Source organism: Phyllostomus discolor, chromosome 6 (genome assembly GCF_004126475.2).
Source record: "Phyllostomus discolor isolate MPI-MPIP mPhyDis1 chromosome 6, mPhyDis1.pri.v3, whole genome shotgun sequence".
Taxonomy (NCBI): Eukaryota; Metazoa; Chordata; class Mammalia; order Chiroptera; family Phyllostomidae; genus Phyllostomus; species Phyllostomus discolor.
In genome coordinates this window covers 29,234,907-29,257,570 of record NC_040908.2, presented here as the reverse complement: position 1 = coordinate 29,257,570, position 22,664 = coordinate 29,234,907, and the positions used below count along the sequence as shown (strand labels likewise).

The 22,664-nt window shown below is 57.4% G+C and overlaps 1 protein-coding gene across 3 annotated transcripts in view; it reads right to left on the bottom strand.

Moving 5' to 3' along the window:
- Positions 1-22,664, bottom strand: part of TTC7A (tetratricopeptide repeat domain 7A) — a 112,957-nt gene that overhangs the window by 46,927 nt on the left and 43,366 nt on the right. For all 3 annotated transcript variants that reach the window (XM_028515504.2, XM_036027929.1, XM_036027930.1), the window contains 6 exons: positions 22,198-22,276; positions 21,225-21,382; positions 20,557-20,620; positions 11,354-11,491; positions 9,654-9,737; positions 5,600-5,704 (listed from right to left, as the gene is read on the bottom strand). In XM_028515504.2, the coding sequence (XP_028371305.1) occupies positions 5,600-5,704; positions 9,654-9,737; positions 11,354-11,491; positions 20,557-20,620; positions 21,225-21,382; positions 22,198-22,276 (628 nt within the window). The remainder of the gene's footprint in view (positions 1-5,599; positions 5,705-9,653; positions 9,738-11,353; positions 11,492-20,556; positions 20,621-21,224; positions 21,383-22,197; positions 22,277-22,664) is intronic.

Here is a 22,664-nt window from a genome sequence, read left to right as displayed (position 1 = left end):
CAGCAAGCAGCTCTGATCCTGGCTCGGCACCCGAGAGCCATGGGACCTTCAGCAAGTCACTTAGTTTCTGGGCCCAGAGATCATCATCTGCACAGCGTGGAGTTGCCCCCTCACTTTAACTGCTCCTCCCTACAAACCTCCACGGAGATCTCTGCACGCCAGACTCTGTGCTGGGCCCGGCTGGGGCTGCCAGTGGCAAGGGTGCGGGATGCCCAGAGAGCTCACATGGGACTCTGCGGGCTGACACGAAGGAGGGCGAGATCCCACAGGACAAGGTGGCTCTTAACTAAGGCTACACTGTGTGAGGCTGGCACGGGACACGGGAGCTTTAGCAGAGGGGCCGTCACGTGGCTGGGGTTGTCCAAGGAGGCCTCACGGTGGGGGTTGGGGGCAGCAGGCATCGCGGGAAGGGTGAGTGAGCAAACGGCGCCTTTTCTCCTTCCTCATATCCCACTGCGGACTCCACTCATCGCACAGTCTTTGAGCCTCATTATGCCTCATGCAAAAGGAACAGGCTTTTTTATAAACCTCCAAGTACAAGTTATAAAAAGAATCCAGAAACCTACTGCACTCCAAGTGTAAACACTCTCCCCATGTCCTTCTGCTTGGCCAACTGCAGCCTCTGCCTCCTGCAGCCCACGTAGAGAGGGTGCTGGGAAGGAGGCTCAGCGGTGACGGGCAAGCAGGGGGAAGTTACCGCCCAGTTTAAGCACATCACACTCTGGATTAATAGAGCTCACCATCCTTGAGCTTTAAAAAATGAAAACATACATCCTTGGCTTGTCCACCTTGTGGTCCACTCTGACCCCAGGCCCGCAGCCTTCCGTCAGCACTACTTGCCAGCCTGAAGTCCACACGTTTAAAACGATCACTAAGTGTGGCGTATTTTTTAAAAAGATTTCATTAATGTTTTTAGAGAGAGGGGAAGGGAGGGAGGAAGAGAGGGAGAGAAACATCAATGTGTGGTTGCCTCTCATGTATCTTCCACCGGGGACCTGGTCCACAACCCAGGTGTGTGACCTGACTGGGAATCGAACCAGCGACACTTTGGTCCACAGCCCATGCTCAATCCACTGGGCTACACCAACCAGGGCAAAAATATATGTATTTAAAAAAAATATATGTGTATATACACACACATATATATATATATAGAGAGAGAGAGAGAGAGAGAGAGAGCGCGCTCTCGCGTGCATATGCAAGAGCGCAATTCCCCTTCACCTAAGACAAGAGTCGGGATTCCCAAAGCCCTTGAGAACGTAGCTTTTCCACCTTTGTCCTGGGGACTATAATGCAACCTAAGTCCAGAGTCAGCTCCACACCCACGAACAGCTCTCCACACTCTGGGGCCAGACTTGCTGGGCTCCAATCCCAGTGTGGCTATCTACTGCGTGACCTGGGGCCCGTCACTCCATTTAGCTGTGCCTCAGTTCCCTCTTCTGTGAAATGGGGATAATAATTGTCTGCTTCATAGGGCTTCTCAGAGCACATGGTGAGTGCTCAGAGCAATGCCTCAATAAGCATAAACTGTCATTATTAGTTGTAATTTTATATCTATAATTAGTTCAATCTTCCAGGATTTTTAGTCTCAACCTGATAGATGTACGAGTGCCATCTGACCAGAGCCCTCCCCTGTACTACACGATCGCAGTGACAAATCAAGAAGTGACATCAAAGACCCTCCTGAATCCAGAGAGGGAACATGACTGCCTGCCTTTGTCTCCGCCTGACCCTTAGTCACCGGAGAGGAGCGAATGCGAGAGGGCAGGCTGGGTCTCCACAGCCCTGGGCGGTCTGCTGTGTCAGGCTGCCCAAACCCTGCCCCTGGCTGGCGGCCCTGGATGCACACACATACCCACTGCCTACCCCTTGTCCCAGCACTCGCCCCCACTGTGGGGCACATGTGGATATTTTCTACCCTCTTCTCTAACAGTCTGTTTCCATTGTTTAAACAGTTCTACTTCACAACCCACCAATGGGTGTCGACCTGGGTTGAGCTGCCAGCGCCTGCCCACCTACGCCCACCCTAGCCGTATCTTTCTCCCACCCAGAACCTCATTGGTCCTTTCCAACCTCCAGATGCTTCCTCCTGTGGCCTTAGAAGCAACTGCATGTAGCTCTGGAGCTGTGGCTCCTGCTTCTGCAAGACCCGCTCAGGCCACAGCACTGGGCCCTCCATGCTCATCAAAATACTTGTAGGATGAGGGGCCTTCAAAAATTTTTTTAATCACTCCCTTCCCAATGATCCACTGCTTTTAATGTCTCCTTTACCTATGGCAGCTGTGTAACTTTGCACAAAACCCAGGTGGAGGTCCTCGGTCTCCCTTGCAATTCTAGAGCAAGTTGGTGCTCACCTGACCTTTCCTGGCACGGTAGCCACCTGCTGGGACAGGTGTTTCACAGTTGAAGGTTCTGACAGACAGGGAACTCAGGGGACCCACCCAAAGTCACCTGGCTAGCAAGTGGCAGAACTGCGTTTCCAGCCCAGGTCTCCTATCTACGTCTGGCTCTTTCTGAGCTGCCTGATTCATGGCTGCCCTCTGTGGTTCTCCCCCTTTCTCCTCTCTGATCCTCTGGGGAAAGATGCACTGGAGGATGTCATGCTTTTTGCTTTCCATAAGTAGGAAAAGTGACTTCACAAGTTCCTGCATCTCTCCAGTTGTCCTAATTTGGTCCCCACCTAAGACTGGCTTCGGCTGCCCATACTGCTCACGCACAGGCTGCCTCCCACCGCCAGGGCTGCCTCCCTCCTCGCGCAGTGGGCCAGAGAGGTCGTCCCTGGGGATCTTCACCCTCCTCCTCCCTTCCTGGGAACTGGAGAGAGTCACTTCTGAGCCTGCAGAGCTTGTTTAAAGAGCACCTCTGGTCTCTCCCTCGGCCGGTCCCACAGGGCCCAGGACCTGTTGTTATCTGCTCCACGGAAAATGCACTCTTGTGCTCCGGGGAGGAGCAGGCACTCTTCCTGATCCCCACAAGCGAGTGGCAGCAGAGCTGCTGCTCTTTCTCCCCTGCCTCATCAACACCTCATCCCTCTCCCTGGCTCTGCCCACCCCTGAACCTGAACAATGAAGGCAAAGGCGTAAGAGCACATCCCTCCTGGGAGCCTGCTCTTTGGAAGAGGCTGTCTTGGGGACAGCTGCCATTTACCTGGTACCTGCACCATGCTAAGCAGGGACACTCCTCAGTCTGGTGTTTCCAGGTTACAGGTGAGGCACAGCGAGGGTGAGTCACTCCCCTAAAGTCGCACAGCACTAAGTGGGCAGGCAGGGATTTGAACCCCATCCTCTCTGCCTCCAAAGCCTGCACTCTTTCTACCACCCACACAATCCCTGCAGGCAAAGAGGCCCAGAGACAGTGCCACCCAGGAGGAGCACGGCCTGCTTGTTTCATAACCTCCTCTCCTTCCCTCTCTGTGCGCGGCACACGGCACACGAGCACTAGCCCACCTCTGTCCTCCTAGAAAAGAGTCGACGTTTTAAATTACAGGGATTCTAAATAACTGCATTTGAAGGGTTATTAAAAAATATTTACACTTCCCCCCTCCTGCCCCACGTAACTGGCTATGGACCCTGGTAGGATGCTGGCCACGCCAAAGCAGGCCACACACGATTGTCACCCAGGGGAGCTTGAGGCTAAGCCTCCCACCTGGTCCCACGGCTGCCCCAGCTGCTCCCACCCCACTGCAAATGCCCTATCAACCAGCATGTACCCATCCCTGCGCCGCCCCCCTCCCTACCCACCTCTGGACCCAGAGCCAGCCTGGGACGTCCCACACTGGCTCCGGCTCTGGCATACGGACAGGATGAGGGGACAGCAGGTGCTCCGCCTCTGGGCACATGGCCACCCAGTCTGGTTTTATCCAGCACAACCCGTTTTTCAGATGTCCCAGTTTCAGCCTCCCTTCCTGCGACCTGGGCTAAGCTGCCCACCCCTGGATTTCTGTCCCCTGCTGACAGAGCTTGGCCAGGCGACGGCTGGGACTGCCGGGAACCGACGTGAGTCAGCACAGCTAGGAAGGCAGGGGACAGAGGTGATGTCGGATGTCTTTCGGGACCGTCCCTGGCCCCAGCACTAGGGCCCCTCTGTGTGCGGCAGTCAGACCCATTTTTCCTGCTGGGAACCTTGCTAACAGAGGGTGCTGGGCCACCTCTGCCCTGGCCTCCTTGGAGAACAGTCTGCCCTCAGCTACCAGCAGCCTGCTCTCGGCCCAGCAGCAACCCAGGGAGCCAGGGAGAACCACTGAGCCAGATGCACACCCCCACACCCGGCCCTCCTGGCCAGCTGGGGCAGGCATCGTTCTGTAAGATATTAGTGGACACCTACTATGTGCAGGGTTCTGAGTGGAGAAGAGGGGCTCGGGGGCAGGACACAGTGCGTGAAGAAGCTCCCCGACTAATTGGGAAGGCAAGTTCCATCTGAGGCAGAACCCGGTGCCCTGTGCCTGTGCTCATCAGCAAGTAGGATTCACCCAGCGAGCATTCTTCCTGGGCTGGGGTTCCAGGAAGGAGGAGAGACAGGCCCTGCCCTCAAGAAACACCAATGATGACCCTGTGAGGTGCTAAGTGTCCAAGGCAGGTATAAGCGAGGCTTAGGGAGCTGCAGAGGTGAGGTTTTGGTCCGGGAAGGCCACCAGGACCGCCCCCGACCCCACAGGACCCACCCTAGCCTGCACCCGATTTCAACCCAGGCTCCAGCCTGCCCCCTCACCCAAATATGCTCTCCCCTGAGGTTAAACAGCTCACCCTCCTCCCCAGTTCTGATGACAAGTCTGCGTGTTTAAGTTTCCTTTCGGGCTTTTCTATTTATGTTGTCATTGATTACTTTGCTCCTAACTCATCTGATTTCAATTTGGACTGATTTGATCCTAATTTTATTACCATGTAATCTGAATGCACATAATTACTGTAATTATGCTGCTGAGGGAAACAGCTCCTCCACTGCGGGAAGCCCTAAATTTAGGACTTCCTGGCAAGGGCGGCCGTTGGCTGGGTGGACCACAGACACCTCGGAGCTGGCAGCCTTCGGGCGCGCAGATGCCCTCCCCCGCCCCACCTCAGCGAGGTGGGTATTTTGGGCTTCATCCCAGTGATGGGGTTGAGGCCCCTCTCAGGAGCCCCAGGAATGTGTAGGGCTATGAGCTAGGGGTTGGCGAGCCCACCCTCTCTGTGTGCTCCAGCTTGTACCGCCATCCTCTGCGGCACTGCTCAGCCCGGGTGGCTCCTTCCTGCCAGCACCCACATGCCACCCACATCCCAAGGCTGCTCTCCCTCTAGGGTACAAGATGCCAGGAGTCTCCCTAAAAAGACTTGGGGAGCAAGAGGTTTCCCTACTAATCATGGGGCTGGGGAAAGCAAGCTGTGACAGAAGGGCTTGCCACTGGCCTGTGTGGATCTTTCCCAGAATCCCAAGCCTAGTCCAAGGCCGCCTCCTCCAGGACGTCTCCCTGACCCATCCAACTCTCTCCATACTTTGTCATTTATATCACCCTCACATACACAGCAAGGTGGACAGGTCCTTGTCTTGTGCCCACCTGCTGCCATCCTCCTGCAGGAAGCCACCAGGACCTGGGCCCTACTGGCTGCCCTTGAAGCTCACTTACCCAGTGCAGGGACCCGATGCAGACCTTGGCGGCCATCAGGGGCACGGTGGGGTCCGAGGGCCGCAGCTTCACACACTCCCGTAGCAGTGACACAGCGTAGGCCCACTGCAGAAGAAAGAGCAGGCAACGCCATGACACGCAGCCCCAGGTGGCAACTGACTGGGCACCTCCTGCGCAGTGGGGGAGTCCCCAGAGTGCCAGTCCTTGCTCTGCGCCCCTTTCCTTCCAAGAGCCAGGAAGAGGGCCCAGCAGGAGCCCAGGCAGTGTGGGCGGGCAAGTCCCTCCTGGGCCTCCGTTACCTCATCTGGAGAATGGAGGCTGTGACCCTTGCCCAGAGTGAGATGGCAGCAGCGAAGGGGACAACAGGTGGAAGCTCTTTAAAAGAAATTCAGATGTGAACCCCATATACATGAGGGGTGGAAAGGGGCTCTCTTAAACCTCTGAGCCCACCGCTCTCGGGTGAAGAGATGAAGAGATCAGGCCAAAACCACGTGGGGACGTGGAGGCAGGGCTGGTGGCAGGGAGTGGGGTGGGAGTATAAAGTCTGGCAGACAAGGAGAGAAGCCAGGGTGGCAGAGCCAGAGAGGACCTCCAGAATGGGGTCTGGGGATCCCCCCAGGCTCCATGGACTCAGCCATGGAGACAGGGTCACGCTGGGCCCACTGAGGGTGGCCGAGTGTGGATGGAGGGCCAAGGGGAGGAAAGCATCCAGAGCCAGGCAGGGATACAGCTAATCACGGCAATGAGAAGAACACCGGCAACACTTATCTAGATCTGACTACGGACCGAACACAGCTGTAAGTCGGAGGGCCAGACTGGCCCTCTGCCTGCTCCTGTAAGTAAATATTGGAACTCGGCCGTGTCCACTCAGATACGTCTTATCTGTGGCTGCTTCCATGGTGCTAAGGCAGAGCTGAGTGGTTCCCACAGAAACTGTTCGGCCTGCAACGTCAAACATGCAACTCTCTGACCCTTTAGAGAAAGTCTGCTGACCCCTGTTCCCAGTGCTTTACAAATATTAAGGCATTTGATTTTCACAACCTCCTATGAGGCAGGTGCTACGTCCCTATTTGCAGATGAGGTAACAGAAATGCAGAGAAGTTAAGTAGCTCGTTCAAAGCCACAGTGCCCACAGGTAGCTGGGCGGGGGGTTGAATAGTCTGGCTCTTAGCTTGTACCCACTGCCCTGCCCTGTCTCTGCAGAGCTTATCTTGGCCAGAGAGGACGCCTCTGTGTCCCCCTACGCCCCACACATACTCAATCAAGGCTGGAACCTTTTAAATGAGTCCAGTACTTTTCCATAAAACTCAGCAGTGATCCTCCCCACCCACCACCCCGTGTGTACCCTCCCCTTCCTGCGTGAGCCACGGGTGGGCAGGATATGTGCCTGCAACTTCGACAGTTCCCACGTGCGGGGCCCTACGGTGGGCTGCGCTCCTCACCATACTCAGCTGTCTCCCTCCCTGGCACCTCCAGAGGGGATGCTGAGGAACCGGGGACTCGCCTGGCCACAGCATGGTGTGAGGGGCTGGCCGATGCACACCTTCCTCTCTTGCACTCCCCATCCTTTTGCCACTAGCTAAGGAAAAAGAGCTTTTCTCGGCCTAGATGGGATAGATTTCCCTGGGCTCTGGGCTCAGGCTTATTAGGCCCATACCAGATGTCCCAGCTAATGGCCTGCTCTGTGCCCCGTACTGGACAAGGGTTAGTGGAGTCTCTGTGGGAACAGGGAAGAGGCTCTGGCTCTCAGCTGTCAGGACGGCTGGGGAGAGCAAATACCACCACCCCCCGCTGCTCTCTCAGGAAACACGAGGACCATGCACAAGAAGAGGGTGTTAGCAGATGACGGGCTCCGACAGGCTGGGAGATTGTGCGGGGTCCCCTGCGCGAGCTGGAGCAAGGGAGGCTGCAGGAGGCGCTTGAAGGAGCTGCCAGGCCATCCGCCTCCTCCGAGACCCTGTCCTGGGAATGCTGCTCCTAGCACTCTCAGCACGGTCCTTCTGGCCACAACCCCAGCCAGCTTCAGGGCCCTTCCAGGCTTCCTTCGCTGGCCGCTGACCTCTGCATCCTTAAAATACAGCCTTCTCTAACCCTGGCGCCCCAAATTCACATCTACCCCTGCACAGACCACGAACGCTGCTATTTAAGGAGCCATCTGTGGACTCCGCAGTCAGAGCAGCCGGCTCTTTTCTTTCCTTCTTTTTTTTTTTTTTTTTTTGGCATGCTGGTTACCTAGCAACACAGCCAATGTGCTTGCTGAGGAGACCAAAAGAAAGAGCGGCCTAAATCATGCCATGGAACTCATCCTTTCTTCCTGCAGGTTGAAGTGCCAGATGTATTTATATCTGCCCAGTCTCACCTCCTAGAAGACCTTTCGGGCAGAATCACAGGTGCCGAATCTTAGGATCTTAGAAATGGCCAGGTCTGGCCAACCAGGCCGACCTACCTGGTGGGCAGGTTCCTGAGGGAGGCGGAGGGTGTGCTTCTGGGACAATCCCCTGCCCAGGGTCTCCGGCCTCCTGTGTGAGAAACCCACCCATCACCCCACTCCCCGTCTTGAGCCCCTTCTCGTGTGCACCTTGCTGGCGTGTGAAAGGGCTGGGCCGGGACACCAGCTCCCTGGACCCCAGGATGTGCTAGGCTGTGTGTAGACCCCTCCGAGCCTGGTTCTTCTCAGTCAGGAGGCGGAAGCCCCATCCCTCCCGGGCTAACGTGACACCTTCTCCTGAGCCTGGGGCCTTCCAGGGGCAGCCACAGAAATTATTAAAGCCAACTCCTGCGTGTGATACATTCTTCTGAGCAGGGGTCCCAGCTTTCCTTAGCATCTCACAGGGGCCCGTGACTCACAGAAGGCTGAGGACCCCTGTAGTCTGGGCCTCTCCTTTCTGGTCCACACTCACTATTACAAAACTAGGGGCATTTTTTCTGTTTCCTGGGGATAGGAAGAAGCTGTCACATGCCACTATGAGCTGCCGGCCCAGGCCCCATGTATGCTCCAGCCCCTGCTCCTGCTTCCCCACCTCTGTTCTGGCCTCTTGCTGAGCCCTGATGAGGTCCTGCTAAGCATGGAGCCAGGGCACAGCATGCCTCGACTTCATGGGGGAGGGGGAAGAGGTTTGAGACGACAAGTGCCAGGCAGGGCGGGGGCAGGGGCAGGGAAGGCTCCCCACTTGATTCTCGGCTGTATTTCCCACCTGCCAGGCTACAACACCTGCTCTTCCTTCCCTCTCCCTGCCAGGACCCAGCCTGTACCCCCTCCATTCGTGATGGAGGAGCTGGCAAGCCTAGGAGGGCCCCCCCACCCCAGACGGCTGCGGGGCTAGAAATGGCAGGTGGCACAGATGGGCGGGCGGGCAAGGAATTCCCTCAGCCCCATGAAAGGGCCCTGGGTGTTTACAGCTCTTGGAATGATCTGCGAGCTCATGCCATCTTATTTCCTGCCTTCGAAGCATCCTCAGTTCCAAGAGCCCCAGCACCCAGCCCCGGAAAGCTTTTCCGATCATGTCACTACTTAAAATAGAGGCTTATGTAAGTGTGATTCTCATCCGAGGAAAAATGAGGGGTGTTAAAACAGGGCTTGGTGGGTGGAGAGCACACGCAGCCCTTCGACCCGGGAGATGGTCAGTTCCAGGTTCATGGGCAGGTCCTTTCTTAACTCCACGCTCCGTGGGGGAGGGGGGCAAGAAAACAGCTACAACCTCAATGAAACAACGTTCCCCTTGCTGGAACCTACTCCCCACACCTGTCTCATGCTGTTGTACCCATCAGTTCACCCGAGGAACTGCCCTGATGCCCCATGTGTGCACACGTCCTCAGAGAAAAAGCACCCCCAGATGCATACTTGCATACCTGGCACACTCGTAACTCACGTGTGCACCCTGGATGCACACAGGGGTCTGCACCTGCCCTCCCACGCCCTCACTGTCCTGGAGATGAAAATCAGCTGCTCGACAACATTTCTGAACACCCACCTGCCTGCCTGCCATCCCCGCCTCTGGGAGGGGCCCCGAGGAGAGCAGAGGCCCCCGAGAGGGATGTGCAAGCCCAGCCTTACCTTTCCACAGGCCACCATGGAGAGTGCCACTTGGTACCAAAGGTGAAATTCTCCGCATGCGAACTTCATGGCCCGCTCCAGGCACTGGGGGCGGGGAAACATCTGGTCAGCACCTCCCTGCCGGGGCACCACCAGCCCAGCCCAGCCCGTTCTTCCAGTATAATTGCTGTCCAAGTCATGGCCCTCAGGAGCCTGCGGGAGGCTCGGGCTTGGTTCTAGTTAGGAACTCCCGGGGAAGCCTGTCCGTGTGCCTGGCATGCTGTGTGATCCCACACAAGTCTCTCACCCTCTCTGACCCTCAGTTCCCACATCCACAGCACGTGAATGATCTCACAGGGCAACGGTGAAAAGCAAATGAAACGAGATTTGCGAAAGTGCTTGCAAAATGGAGACATCCAACGACAATGTAAGAGCTGACATTTGTTAATACTGCGCATGGTGCTGCTCTCAGCGGTTTGCACATTTGAACTCATCTACTCCTCCCGACCACCTTACGAGGTGGGTCCCCTGATTCCTCAGATGAGGAAGCCGGGGCCTGAAAGACTTGCCAGTCACGGGGCCTGGAAGTGGCAGAGCAGGCTGCCTGCAAAGCCGGTGTTTAGGATGCCGCCAAAAAGCAAAGGTTCCTCTTCATCCTGCTGTTTGTTCTGTACACCCACTGAGAAAACCTACGGCTCGGCTGGCCTGGCCTGGCCAGTCCTGGGCAGCCCACACTGGGGGATGCCTGGTGAGACCTGACAGTCCCCAGCAGAAGTGGTTCCAGGGGCCAGAGGCAGAGGCTGCCAGTATATGAGGAGAGGATTCCCGTGTGGCCACGGTCAGGTGAGGTGGGGGGCAGGTGTGGGGCACAGGCCTAGACAGCACGCACTGGAAGAGCTCAGCGGCCTGAGTTCACATGCTGCCTCAGCACGTACTCCCTGCGCCTGCTCAGGCAGAAACCAGCTCTCTGGGCCTCGCCTTCCTCATGGTAAACTTGAGAGGACACCCCTTATCCTTCCACATTATTAGGTGATTGGGGGATCACCTTAGAAGGTGCCTCGTGCAGAGCCTGGTGTGAGCAGGGGCTTGGTGGGTGGCACAGTCCCCCTTTCAGGAGCCCTCCGAAACACACGGAAAGAGAACCCACTACTCAGAGGCTCATCCCCATCACAAGGAGACAAGGGCCCCAAAGCCACCTTGATCTCAGCTTACATTTGAAATCTCAAAAACGTGTGTACCATGTGCCTTGTGGGCAGGGCAGAGGAAAGGGGGAAGCTCAGTACCCCTAGCCTCCCACCCCAAAGAGGCACCGCCCTGTGGGCACAGCCCAGGGAGCACTGTCCCAGCAGGGTTTGCCCAGCAGAATGGGGGCGTCTGTCTACCCAGCTTAGAACCCGGCCAAGAGAGGATGCCATGAAACACCAGTGTCATCTCTAGGGGAACTGAGGGATGCAGTTTTCTTCTTGTGCCTCTCTGTACAATGCTATGTGTTACTCTCAAAAGAAAAACACATGAGACCATTAGTAAAACCAAAAACACCCAGCCAGTGAAGGGCAGCTCCCTTGGCGCTGGAGAAGGAATAGTCCCAAGCCTGGCCTCCCCAGGTCTGAGCTGCACCCTGGGTGGGGGCAGGGAAAGGACGGTGGAGGGGGACAGCTGGTGGCTCCACCTGGTTTCCTCCGTGCGCCACCCGAGCCCCGGCTGGGCCGGGCCGGCCGTACCTCAGAGAGCATGACATACTGGCCCCTCCTGCCCAGCGTGATGCTCAGGAGGTCGTAGATGGTGGCGGCGTTCTGCAGGCTCACCGCCCGGTCCTGCTCCTGCTCCGGCGCCCGGCTCAGCACCACATCCCGAGTAGCCTGTGGGGGAACGTGGGTTCGGGAAGGTGAGGCTGGAAAAGAAGCCTGTCCCCACAGGGCCCCTGCCTCCCAGGCCCAGGGGCTGTCGCACTTCCACCCCGACCCAGGCCAGGCAGGTGGCCACCTGCCCAGAAACAGCCAGCTCCTCTCTCTCTCCTGCACGAAGGCCCTCTCCAGAGAGAGAAAGTCCTCCCCTCTCAGCCCAGGCTGGCACTGAGGGCTCGGGCTCGACCAGGCAATGCTTTCCTCTGCAAAGTTTCAAACCTACAGGGGAGCTGCAAGCCTAGAAGCATAACAGTAAACAGGTTAACATTCACTGCATTTGTTTTGTTTCTCTCTGATGTGTAATAACAATCATGATGATAAGTTAGAGCGACAGGATCCTCTACCCCTCAACACGAGAGGACATTCTTTTTAGAACCACAACAGAGACACCAAGTCAGGGAACTGACACTGTCACCCCCATCACCCGACAGCAGCTCATCTCCAGACGGCGGCCCGTCCCACTGATGACCTTTCTAGCCGTTTCCTGTTTCTCACTTCAGGATCCAAGCCAGGGGCATGCCTTGCACTCGGGCGCCGTGTCTCTCTAGAGTCCTTTCATCTAGAGGAGGCTTCAGCCGCCCCCTGCCTTTGGGACGCTGGCCGTGTTCAGGAGTTAGACCAGCCATTTGGTGGAAGAGCCCCCGTGTTTGTACAGTGATTGCTCACTCACAGAAACAGCTTCAGAGAGCACGTGGAATTGTCTCTGCTGCTGGACCAAGGAGAAGAGCTCAGGCTGTGGGCCTCGGCGCCCTCTTCCCTTCCCAAGGCCCTCTGATAAGGACCCTCATACCTCCTTCCCATCACCCACAGGTCTATCCTTGACTCCCTCCAACCATGGAGCTCTTCCCCTTGTTCTTCCCCAAGTCATCTCCCCCAAACTTGAGGCCTCTGCGCGGGCGTCTGGAGCTCAGGAAGGAGTTCAGTAGCTCCGAGCTGCTCGGGAGGGAGGGCCGCAGTCCGACGGGGGAGCTCTGCTCACCGAGCCCGAAATCTCACCATCAGGGATCCCAGACCCTCTTGCTCTGTGGCCTGTGGCCTGCGGCCCTACCTGGGGACCCATACCTGGGGACAGCACTCGGGCTCAGGAATAGCTGAGCAGAAGTTACGGGGGTTTCTGAGCTGAGCGGCAACAGGGCAGGGACCCTGCCCCCCAACACACACACGCAGGGCTGAAGCAAAGCTGAGTTCTGGCCGCACGCCCCCACTGGCTGCACCCAGCATTCTCCCCTCTCTCACCTGTCCTTTGGCCAAGGGCTGTCTTCCCAGCATCCCCCACCCTCTCTAGAAGGTCAGGACCTCCTCCACATAGGACCTCAGACCAAGGACCGGCCTTCCCAACTGAGTAAAGGGAACTGCTGGCCCTTAAAAGCCAGATCCCTCTGGTCAGCTCTAGACAACCCCCCTCATCACAGACGGTCCTCACCTCCTCCCCCTGGCCAGGACTGCCACCCCCCACTCCAGGTCAGGGGCTAAGGCTTGCACATGGCTGCAGAGGCAGAAGCCCAGTGGCCCTTGGACTGCGCGCTCTGGACGTCCTGCTGTGCAGACCCGAACCACGTTCCCATGAAGGCCTCTGGAAGCCAAAGTGCCTCTAAGACCCAAGGAAGTGACTCACCGTAGGGGCATTTCAGGCAGAAGGCAGGCCAGTGGCCAGGGCTCCACAATAGGCGAGAGCTGCCCACCGCCACCATGGACATGGGCCAGCCCTAGGAGGGGGCACGGGAGGCCAGGAGACCCCCAGAAGGGCTGAGCCCTGGGGCCAGCCTGGTAAACAAAAGCAGGTCAGGACTGCGAAAGGGTTAAGGGAGAGGCGTGGAGAGAGAAAGTGCCAGAGAAACCCCCTCCTTCCTGGTGAAATCCACCCACACAGGCACCAGCAGGAAGGGAGAAGAAAATTTAAGGAGATGCTTGGCAGGAGCTGCTTCACCGAGCTGAGGAGGAACACGAAACTCCAGAACCTGCTCTGTGCCCCGCCGTGTTCCTCCCCACCCCTCCACCTCCAGCCTCACCTCCAGCAGCGCCCCAGCCCCGCTGCCCAGGCTGGGGCGGAGAGGCAGCTCCCACGAGGCAGCATTTGGGGTGCGGGCGCTAGGGAACGAGAGGATGGGAGACACGGCCCCCACCCTCAGCAGCAGCACACGGGCGCGTGCTGAGTGGAACCTGAGCTAGAAGTCGGGTGGGAGAGTGGTCCTGATGGAGAGCAGGCAGGGCAGGCAGCCTGCAGGGCGGCTTTTCTGTGGGGCGTAGGCAGAGAGAGGTGTGGCAGGGCACATCTCGGATCTGGGGACCTGCCCGTGTGGACCATCCGGTTCAGGGCAGGTGAGCAGCAAGGGGTCAACAAAGGTCTCAGCTCTGGTTGGTCTGTCCTTGAAGAGTAGCCCCTGCCAGAACCCAGCTCCCAACCCCCTCCAGACTGCCCCAGGATGAAGTCAAAGTCCTCCCAGCCCCCAAGCAGATGCCCCCTGCAGCTCTGTCCTCACGCTGTGGCTCCCCATCCACCCCAACAGCTCATCATTGTTCCCTTTGTCACCCTGGACGCCTGCTGCCTCCTCACCACCCAACGAGGGTGTCCGCCCCCTCGGTGACATCCCTGACTTATCTCGCCAGGCGAGGCTGGACCCCCTTGTCCTCCCCTAACACTGGGCACCCACTGCAACTCTCACACATCCAACTGGTTCCCCAGTTCTTGAGGCAGGGACATTTCTCTAGACTCCCAGGCCCAGGACAGGCTCACGCAAGGCACTTTCCTCAGTTCCCGTGCGTGGAATGAGTGATACTTGAGAGAGAAACATTTCTGGGCCGAGTGTGGGAACTTCCTCCTGTCTGCCCTAGACCTTGACCTTTAAGAACACAGTGTCTCCTAATGTGGGCCTGCGAGGAGGGAGGGGTGGATTTCTAGCACACTGGGAAGGAATTAGGTCATAGGAACAGGAACAGAAGAGGGGGTTGCAGCAGCATCTCCTCTGCCGAGAGCACCTTCCCAGGGGTCCTCAGGACGTAAGGCCTGTGCCAAGAAGGAAGCGTGGTTCCCCAAAGGAAAGCCGAAAGCAGAAGTTTGCCCTGTGGTTGCTATGGCTCCAGGCAGGGCTGCGGTGAAATGCTCCAGTGCTTGCTGGGCTTGGCCTGTGTATGTAACCATGGCAACAGGGTGGGGTGGGGGAAATGGGGCAGAAAGAAGGAAGCCTGCGCTGTTGGGGGAACAACAGGATCAGATTCAGGTGCAGGGCAGGGGCCAGAGCAAGCCTCAGAGGACAAGGCCCCAGACACTCTCGAGGGCTTCCCGTCCCTGCCCAGGGCGCCCCAGCTGCCCCACTCCTTCCTCCCCCGGGGCTCACCGCCATTAAAGTCCCACAATGCTCCCAGCTCCATCAGGAACCTGCCTTGAGCTAGTCTCAGTCACACTCTTTTCCTTCCACCATTTAAATGGTCTCACTAGAAAAATTTCTCCAGATCAAAAGCAGCGATCATTGTGAATACGTCCGTGACCCTGGAAGCAATATGGACTCTCAATTTTCTTCTCACCATCGTGGACCTTACTAGTCTTGGAATCATGGCAGAATATTCTCCCCTGGTTTCTCCCTGCATACCCCCCAGGCCCACTCCAAGGCCTCCAGCCTCTGGGCATCCCCAGCTCTTGTTTAACCCATGCATTTGATCCCAGGCAGGGCTCATGGGACTGTCCCTGCTGCTAGTTGTGGATGCTCTGCCTGTCCTTCCAGGGCTGGCCTCCCCCAGACTAACGGACATTCATCCCAGGCCTTCCAGCAGGTCAGAAGAGACAAAGCCAAAGAAATGTGCTTCTCCATATATCCCATCATCACAGCCAGCGTGAACCACATCTGGTCTCTGGACAAATCCCCAGGAAGCAAGCATGGGCCTTATAAGAAGGTCCGTGAGGGATTGTGCATTTCCCCATGTGGGCCAGCCCCTGGGAAACATAAGGCAGGCAACTGCTATTCAAACAGCCATCCCTTCTGTGTGTGACACGCACAACCTTTCAGGAGCTGAATTTTCATGTCCGTCACCTCCTTTGGCCTCGTGGTGACCCCATGGACAGGCAGGATGAAACTACCGTGGGCCCTTCACAGATGGGGAAACTGAGCGCCGGAAGGTCCCAGGAGTTCAGACTAAGCCAGTTCAGGGCAGCTTCTGGTACCCTGTGTTCCTCCTCTGCCAGCCCTGGTCTGACCCCCCCGGGCCGAGAGTAATAACCTTCTCTTCTGTCCAGCCTTGTCTCTCCTCTCTGACCTTGGGCACAAACAGGGGAGGAGGTGGAAAGGGAATGAACCTGCGGATACTTTGTAAGTGGCTTCTCTTAATTCTCACAATGACTTTCTCACATACTACTGTCCTATTTTACAGACGAGAAGGCTGAGGCCCAGGGGCGCCAGGGAGCGCCCCAAGGCATACAGACAGATGGCTGGGACGCAGATCAGAGCCTGGACTTCTGGCTTCTCTCCCTGGCTCTCTCCTGGCCTCCGGGCACCTCTGAGAAAGTGCCCGGCAAGCTCGCCCAGTTCATCAGAGGGCCTAGCACGTGTCTGCTTATGGAAGAACCCAAGCAAAATCCAAGGCCAGGCTTTCCCGACCTCTGCTTCTCTGCGGAGAACAAGGGCCTCGGGCACTGTGGCCAGGGTCCCGCTCAGCCCTGTTCGCAGACACGGCCTCTCCACTGGCCAAGGACCCAGCCTCAGGGCCTCCTGCTGACACCCCGCGGCAGCTGCCCTAGAAAGGAGTCTCCCCAAATCATCTGTGCACGGCACCTGCTACTCCTCAGAGGACACTGTCATGTTCCACTTAGGCTGTGGTCCCCCAGTGGAAGACATAATTACCACCGGCTTTCGAGCTGCCTGTCCAGAGCCGAGAAATAACATGCCCTGTGACGTGTCCCATCTCCCAAGGCCCCGGGCCAGGCCCACGCCAGCTGCATCAGGCTCCTGCCGCAGAAATCACAGCTCTTCCTGCCAGCTCGGGCGAGAGGCTGCCCCCGCCCCACCGAACTGAGTGTTCCGAGCTGGCAGTGTGATCAGACCCTTTCCCGTCGCACAGCCGGGCCTCGTGTGAGAGCCGAGCAGGTGCCAGGAGCTGGAACAGTCTGTGCTCTTCTGCCGAGTCCCACATGGAATCGAGCCCAGGAAGCACTTCACTTATTTATTTTTTTAAACCAAATGGTATCCTCAAACCAATTCCTCTCCCAACCAGATCCGAACCTAAACGTTTTCTAAAGTGACTAAGTCAAACCAAGTATAACACAGGCACGTGTTGGATACCCCCAATGTCCCGGGCACTTTCATGATCATTTTCTTAACCCGCTCAAGTCCCTGCAGGGGAGGCCTTCTTAGCCCCATTGTATAGACGAGAAACCTGAGGATCAGGAAGGTAGGAAACTTACTCAGACCATGGAGGTTGTGAATGGCAAGTTCAAGATTCAAGTTGCCAATGCCTGGCATTGGGTATGGCCAAGAATCAGTATGTGAGGTTCACCCCCCCATCACTCCCCACCGGGCCTTTGCTGCCCCTTCAGTTCCCAAGAACCTGACACCAGCAGCGACCTTTCCAGCAGCTGATGAACAGGGGCCCGAGGATGCCCTCTGCTGTCACACATAGTTTTATGCCCCAGATCAGGATTTTAGAAATGGCCAAGGTTCCCATACCCCCTGGTTTCCCAACTGTTCGAGAAAAATCGAGCCGATTTTGACACATGGTTCTTTCAAAACCGAGACTACACATTTGGGATTCAGAAGATGGGAGTTAATGCCATCTGACTGGGGGGCCAGGATTCCCTCCCTGGCTCTGGACAACACCCCGCCGCTGGGAGCACAGGCGGGACAGGGCTGAGGAGCTGCTCCCGGCTGTGTCTCCAGGGCTGAGCATGGCCTGGCGTGCTGCTCAAACAGGACCAGGTGGAGGAGAGATGGCTGTGTAGGGGAGCAGACTTTAAAATGCTCTTTTGGCCCCAAAGACTCAAAACTGAATCCAAAACACAAGTTTCATTCTGTGAACAGACTTATTCATTCTGATCACACTCAGTCGGCCCCTAACAAACACCACATCCCAGGTACCAGCCCCACACGCAGATCCCGTGCAGGCTACTCCTCTGAGCTCCAAACCACAAAACCGGGGCTGCCGTGAGCAGGGAGCGTGCACACACCCCTTCTTGGGGCAGCTGCCCGGGCGATCCTGGAGGTGGAGCGCTAGGATGACACCTCCCGGGCTGGCTGTGCTGAAGGAGTTTTCATTGCAGCCTAATGAATTCTGTAGGAATGAGGGGAATCCAAATAGCAGCCACAGCAGCCCGCTGCTGTGGCTAGAGGTTCCTCCCTATCACCTGCACGCAAACCCAGCCAGCATTAAGGGAGGTAAGGAAAACCCTGCAGGTACATGGAGGCCAGACTGATCTTGGTTCGCTGGAGGGGTTAGAGCAGGAGCCCGGGAGGCTCACACAGTGATGCCCATGCCTGCCTAAGAACGTGACTGCAGGGAAGAAGGGTGGGCAACAAGAAAAAGAGAGAAGCCAGAAGCAGTGTGGTCACTCTGAGAAAGCGCTCTGAGACACAGCCAGATCCTGGGTGGAAAGCCTTCTGTAGATGAGACACCAAAGCTAAGTCCATTGCCAAAGCTCTCCCTCAGACTGCTAAAGTGTCCACATGTGTGTGACAGGTTGGGTGTGAGGAAGAGGAAGCCAGCCAGGCAGGCATCCCTGGGAGAGGTGCCTCCGCCCAGCTGCAGTGCACCCAGCATCCGAGCACCTCCTCTGCTTTGCCTGCTGCGGGGAATTCCCAGGACGCCACCTGGCCCACAGGCCTGGACCCTCTGAGTCTCCCGAGCAGGCCAGCCAGCCACACAGCCTTGCGAAGAAGGGAAAGAGCTATGTGGAGGGAAACCACACATTCAGGAAAACTCATCTGGGCTCCGAGTGTGGGCCACCTTTTAGCAAAAGGCACTCTTCGCCTTATTTTAGGGCAGCTTGAGGGTTTGGGGAGGAATAACTTTAATGGAAAGGCACCTGAACTCTGGCCCTGAGCACCCAGATCAAACAGAGGCCACAGAAAATTCGTGGGGAGACAGAGCCCAGCCTCGATCCCAGCCTGTGCTTTGGAAGCTATTTAGGGAAACACATCTGAATGGAATCATGGTTGCAAGGATTCTAACAATGTGACCTTGACCGAGACACGTACCTGTTCTAGACCTTACTTATCTCATCGGTAAGCCAGGAACTTAACTATTACACTGAACCACATGAGACTGTTCGTTCTCCTCGGGCCAACACAGTGCCTGCCTCTGTGCGGTACCAGCTTGGAACCGGGCAGAGAAGGACCCGAGAACTGTCCCTGTTTCCCCTTTGACCTCCCACCTGTGGACCACACCGTAACCCTCAGCCCAGGAGGGTGATGATAATGACCCCTGTCTCCTGAGACAGGCGACGTCAGCCCCACCTCGTCTGAGGGTGTAAGCGGTGAGACGGCTAACCGAGGTGTGTGCAGGGGACCCAGCGGGGACTGGTCTACATCTGACATTCCAGAAGTAGAAACTGGGGTTCAGTCTGGGGTGAGAGTGAGGGTCCTCCTTCCGTGGAAAGCGTGCTGTTCTCCAGTGAAAATCGGGTCTGGCACTTGGTTCTGCCATCGCCACATCAGGCTAAGCAGCTAGGTGTCCCCTCCCTGCAGCGACCGCTTCCCCCTCACAAGCCCACACCCTGCAACCCTTTCGGGACCGCACCCTGGCCAAGTGGCACTCAGATCCAAATACCCACGCCCTCCCCCAGAGCTTGCACATCTGCACGGAGCTGGCTGCGGAACGACACACTCTCGTGCCCCTAGCCCAGCGCCCTCCTTCTGCCGGAGGACCTGTTGAGCCGAAGGTAACCACTGACCCAAGTCCTCTAAACCAGCGCTGGCATCGCATGGTCCCGGGTGTCCACAGGAACATTCATATCTGGCTGCTCAAGGATCCAGCTCAGGAGGTCTTAGATTTTTAAACTTCACTTCTACGCACTGCTATGAGATGCATCATTTTTAAAAATTGAGTTCTCAACCTGGGGGTCCCCAGCTCACAAGCTCCGAGGGGCCCCTCAGTCAGAGGACGCCCCCACATCATACCGTATGGATGGCACCTCCACGCCTGGCCTCTGCTGCTCCTGCCCTCCTCCCCCACCCCCTGGGACCAGTTCAGGGCACCCGCCATCCCACCACTTCCCGGACCACCCAACCACACCTCTCTCCTCTGCCGAGCCTCCCAGGCCCAGGCCTGTGTGTGCACTCACACGTGTGTGAGGGTGTGCGTGTCTCCCTGCCCAGGCCAGGGGAAACGGGTCTCATGAAAAAGGGAAAAACTAAAGAGCACTTCACATGTGCTTTGTCCGGCACATTTTAGCAGTTAGTGAATTTATTCCCCACCCTCTCACTAGAATGTAAGTTCCAGGAAGGCAGGGATTTCTCTCCATCCTGTTTGCTGCTGCTGCTCTGGCAGCCAGCACGTGGCCTGCCATGAAGTAGATGACGCTCAATAAATACTTTTTCGAACGCGTGAGGTCCTCTTATGGGCACACTTGTTCCGGGAGTGACTCTCACTGCATGGGTGAGGAGCTGAGGCTTGAAGGGGCCGGGTGGCTTGTGGAGGGCCCTCAGGGAGTGAGTGGCAGGGCTGGGACCCGAGCCCAGGCCATGTGCATCAAGAGCGCATGCTCCTTCCGCTCCCGCTCCCATACCGGCCCCAGACCCAGCACAGGCTGTTCCACGCACACTGCACACTGCCGACTTGCTGATAACCATCGCTTGTAATCCCAGAAGAGGTGGGTGGGGACTCGTTAGCTCAGTCTTTACTCATTTGGAGGCAGGACCCAGCCTTATGCACCTGACCCAAACCTTGTGCACCTCACCCCTGAGTGTGTGGGGGGAGGGCAGACCTACAGATCCTGCTTCAGGGATGTCCTTGGGAGGCGGAACTCAGCCGGGACCTGGTGGCCTGTGCTGAGCCCCGCAGCCCTACCCCATGGGGCAAAGCAAGGCCCTGGAGCTTACCATGGACTCGCTGATGAGGAGCAGCAGGAGGGCTTCCTCAATGTTGTCCTTTGGGCAGTAGAGGCTGCAAGACACAAAAGGTGGCGGTGGCTGCAGCACGGCCCCACGCAGCACCGCTGGCCCGCCACACCTGCCACGCTGGCCCTTCTGCCCTGGAGTCAGCACCAGCCCCCGTAAGGTGACCCCCTCCTGCATAATTCACGGGCACCGGATACCACCTGCAGCCGGTAGCATGCCCCAGAGTTACGATCTGAAAGTCTGTTGTGGGCGGCTGGGCTGGAAATGCTGCAAATGCTCTTGGGGAAGAAATGGCCCCTCCGGTGCCCAGCACTACACGAAGAGGCTGGGGCAAGGAGCTCTACTGCGCGGTCACAGACCCCACCTTCAATTACTGGCACAACAAGAGAGATGGGGTATTAAGCAAGACAGACAGGAAGGCCCCAAATAATTTGTGTGGCCTTGGGATGCCCTATAGGAGTCTCCTGCCAACCCCCACCTGAGACCTGCCTTGCCTAGTCTACTTGGCTCCTGCTGACCCTGCAGAGCCTGCCTGGCAGCGGGCTGGGTGGTGGCTGGAGGAAAGCATGGGGCAGAGAGAGGGCCCCAGCAGGGCGAACCCTGGGTGTGGGGTGAGGCAGGTGTGGTCCGGCAGGGCGGGCAGAGCTTACTGGTCTCCTTCATAGAGGTGAGGTTTCCGCAGGGCCTGCATGATGAAGGAATTCTCCTCTTTGCTCATGAACTCGGGCAGAGGGTGGGACAGCGGGCTCCAGTAGCAATCCTCACTCAGCGAGTGCAGCAGGACCCCGGCCAGGTGCTTCGCCGCCATCTGGCAGAGAGGGAGGCTCAGACCCAGGCACAGGTCGGCTCTCCCCTGATGTGGCCCGAATGCCCTCCACCCACCTCCCAACCAAATCCGCCGGCCTTGCGAAGTGCTGCCCCTCTGGGGGGCCCCACCACTCCACTCCCACGGCCCCCTCCAGCGCTGAGGTTACCCGGCCTTCCCGTTGGCTTTTGATGGCTCCTACTTGACCACTTATCCTCTTTCCTCTCCTAGACAAGAGGTGCTTTCCCCCCTCCTCCCGGGCCCGTGGAGCCTGGCACAACTCGGAGTGTCCACAGGCCTTTGCAGAGCCTGATGCCACAGGCACAGGCAGCTCTCGCTACCCAATACCTTTCTTAGATTTGACCAAAAGTTCTAGAGTTCTGAAAAGCAGCTCTAGCTCTGATCTGGGGTGACTGAAAGCCCAAGAAGGCGAGCCTGCATTGGGCAGCAAAGCAGAGTCAAGATTATTTCCTACGGTCAAAAACCCCTAAGAATTAGCCCACCACCTCGCTAGGACATGGTGGCTGTAGGTTTCCACTGACCCAAGGCCAGGGGCCCCTGCAGGGCTGGGGTGAGAAGGGTGCTGAGGGTGCCTCCCAGGCCCAGTGGGAAAGCACCGAGACTGATACACAGTGTGTGCCACGAGCACCACCGGGGAGAGTGAAAGGACGCATGTGACATATTGCCATCCCCGATTCAGGGGCTGCCCGCTAGGACTTCTGCTGTCTCCCACTGAACTTGACCCCTGAATAAATCAGCTACAGCCAGCCCCCAGCCCCCAGCCCCCGCCCCCAGCCCTGGGGCCTCCTCCACATTACCACTTTGAAGTTCTGAGTTGCTTTGGTCTCCACCGTCCGGAGGACCTCCCGGAGCTCTCTCATGCCTTTCACGATGTTCCTGGTGGGGATACAGCACAGGCAGGGTCACTCACTCCCAGCCTCACTCCCCCAAGGACATCCTCATCAAGCCTGCAGACACTAGGTGCCCGCCCGAGTTTTATTTGAAAACATTATTCAATAATTGGAATGGGAGGTCAGACTTGTAACACCAGGACTCCAGAAGGCCAGGATATCACCCATCAAAGAAGAGGGGGACCTTTCTCTCCAGGTCCCTTGAAGGAGACCAGGACCAAGTGTTTCAAACAAGATGTGATTCTGGCCCAAGAGCCTTGGGCTGGTGGCAGGCTTTCTGGCTTCAGTCGGTCTCAAATGACCCACCTTCGCTCCCTGCAATGGGCCAACGCTAGGCTGGTCCTCACCTCTCAGTCCCGTCCACCAGGGCCCAG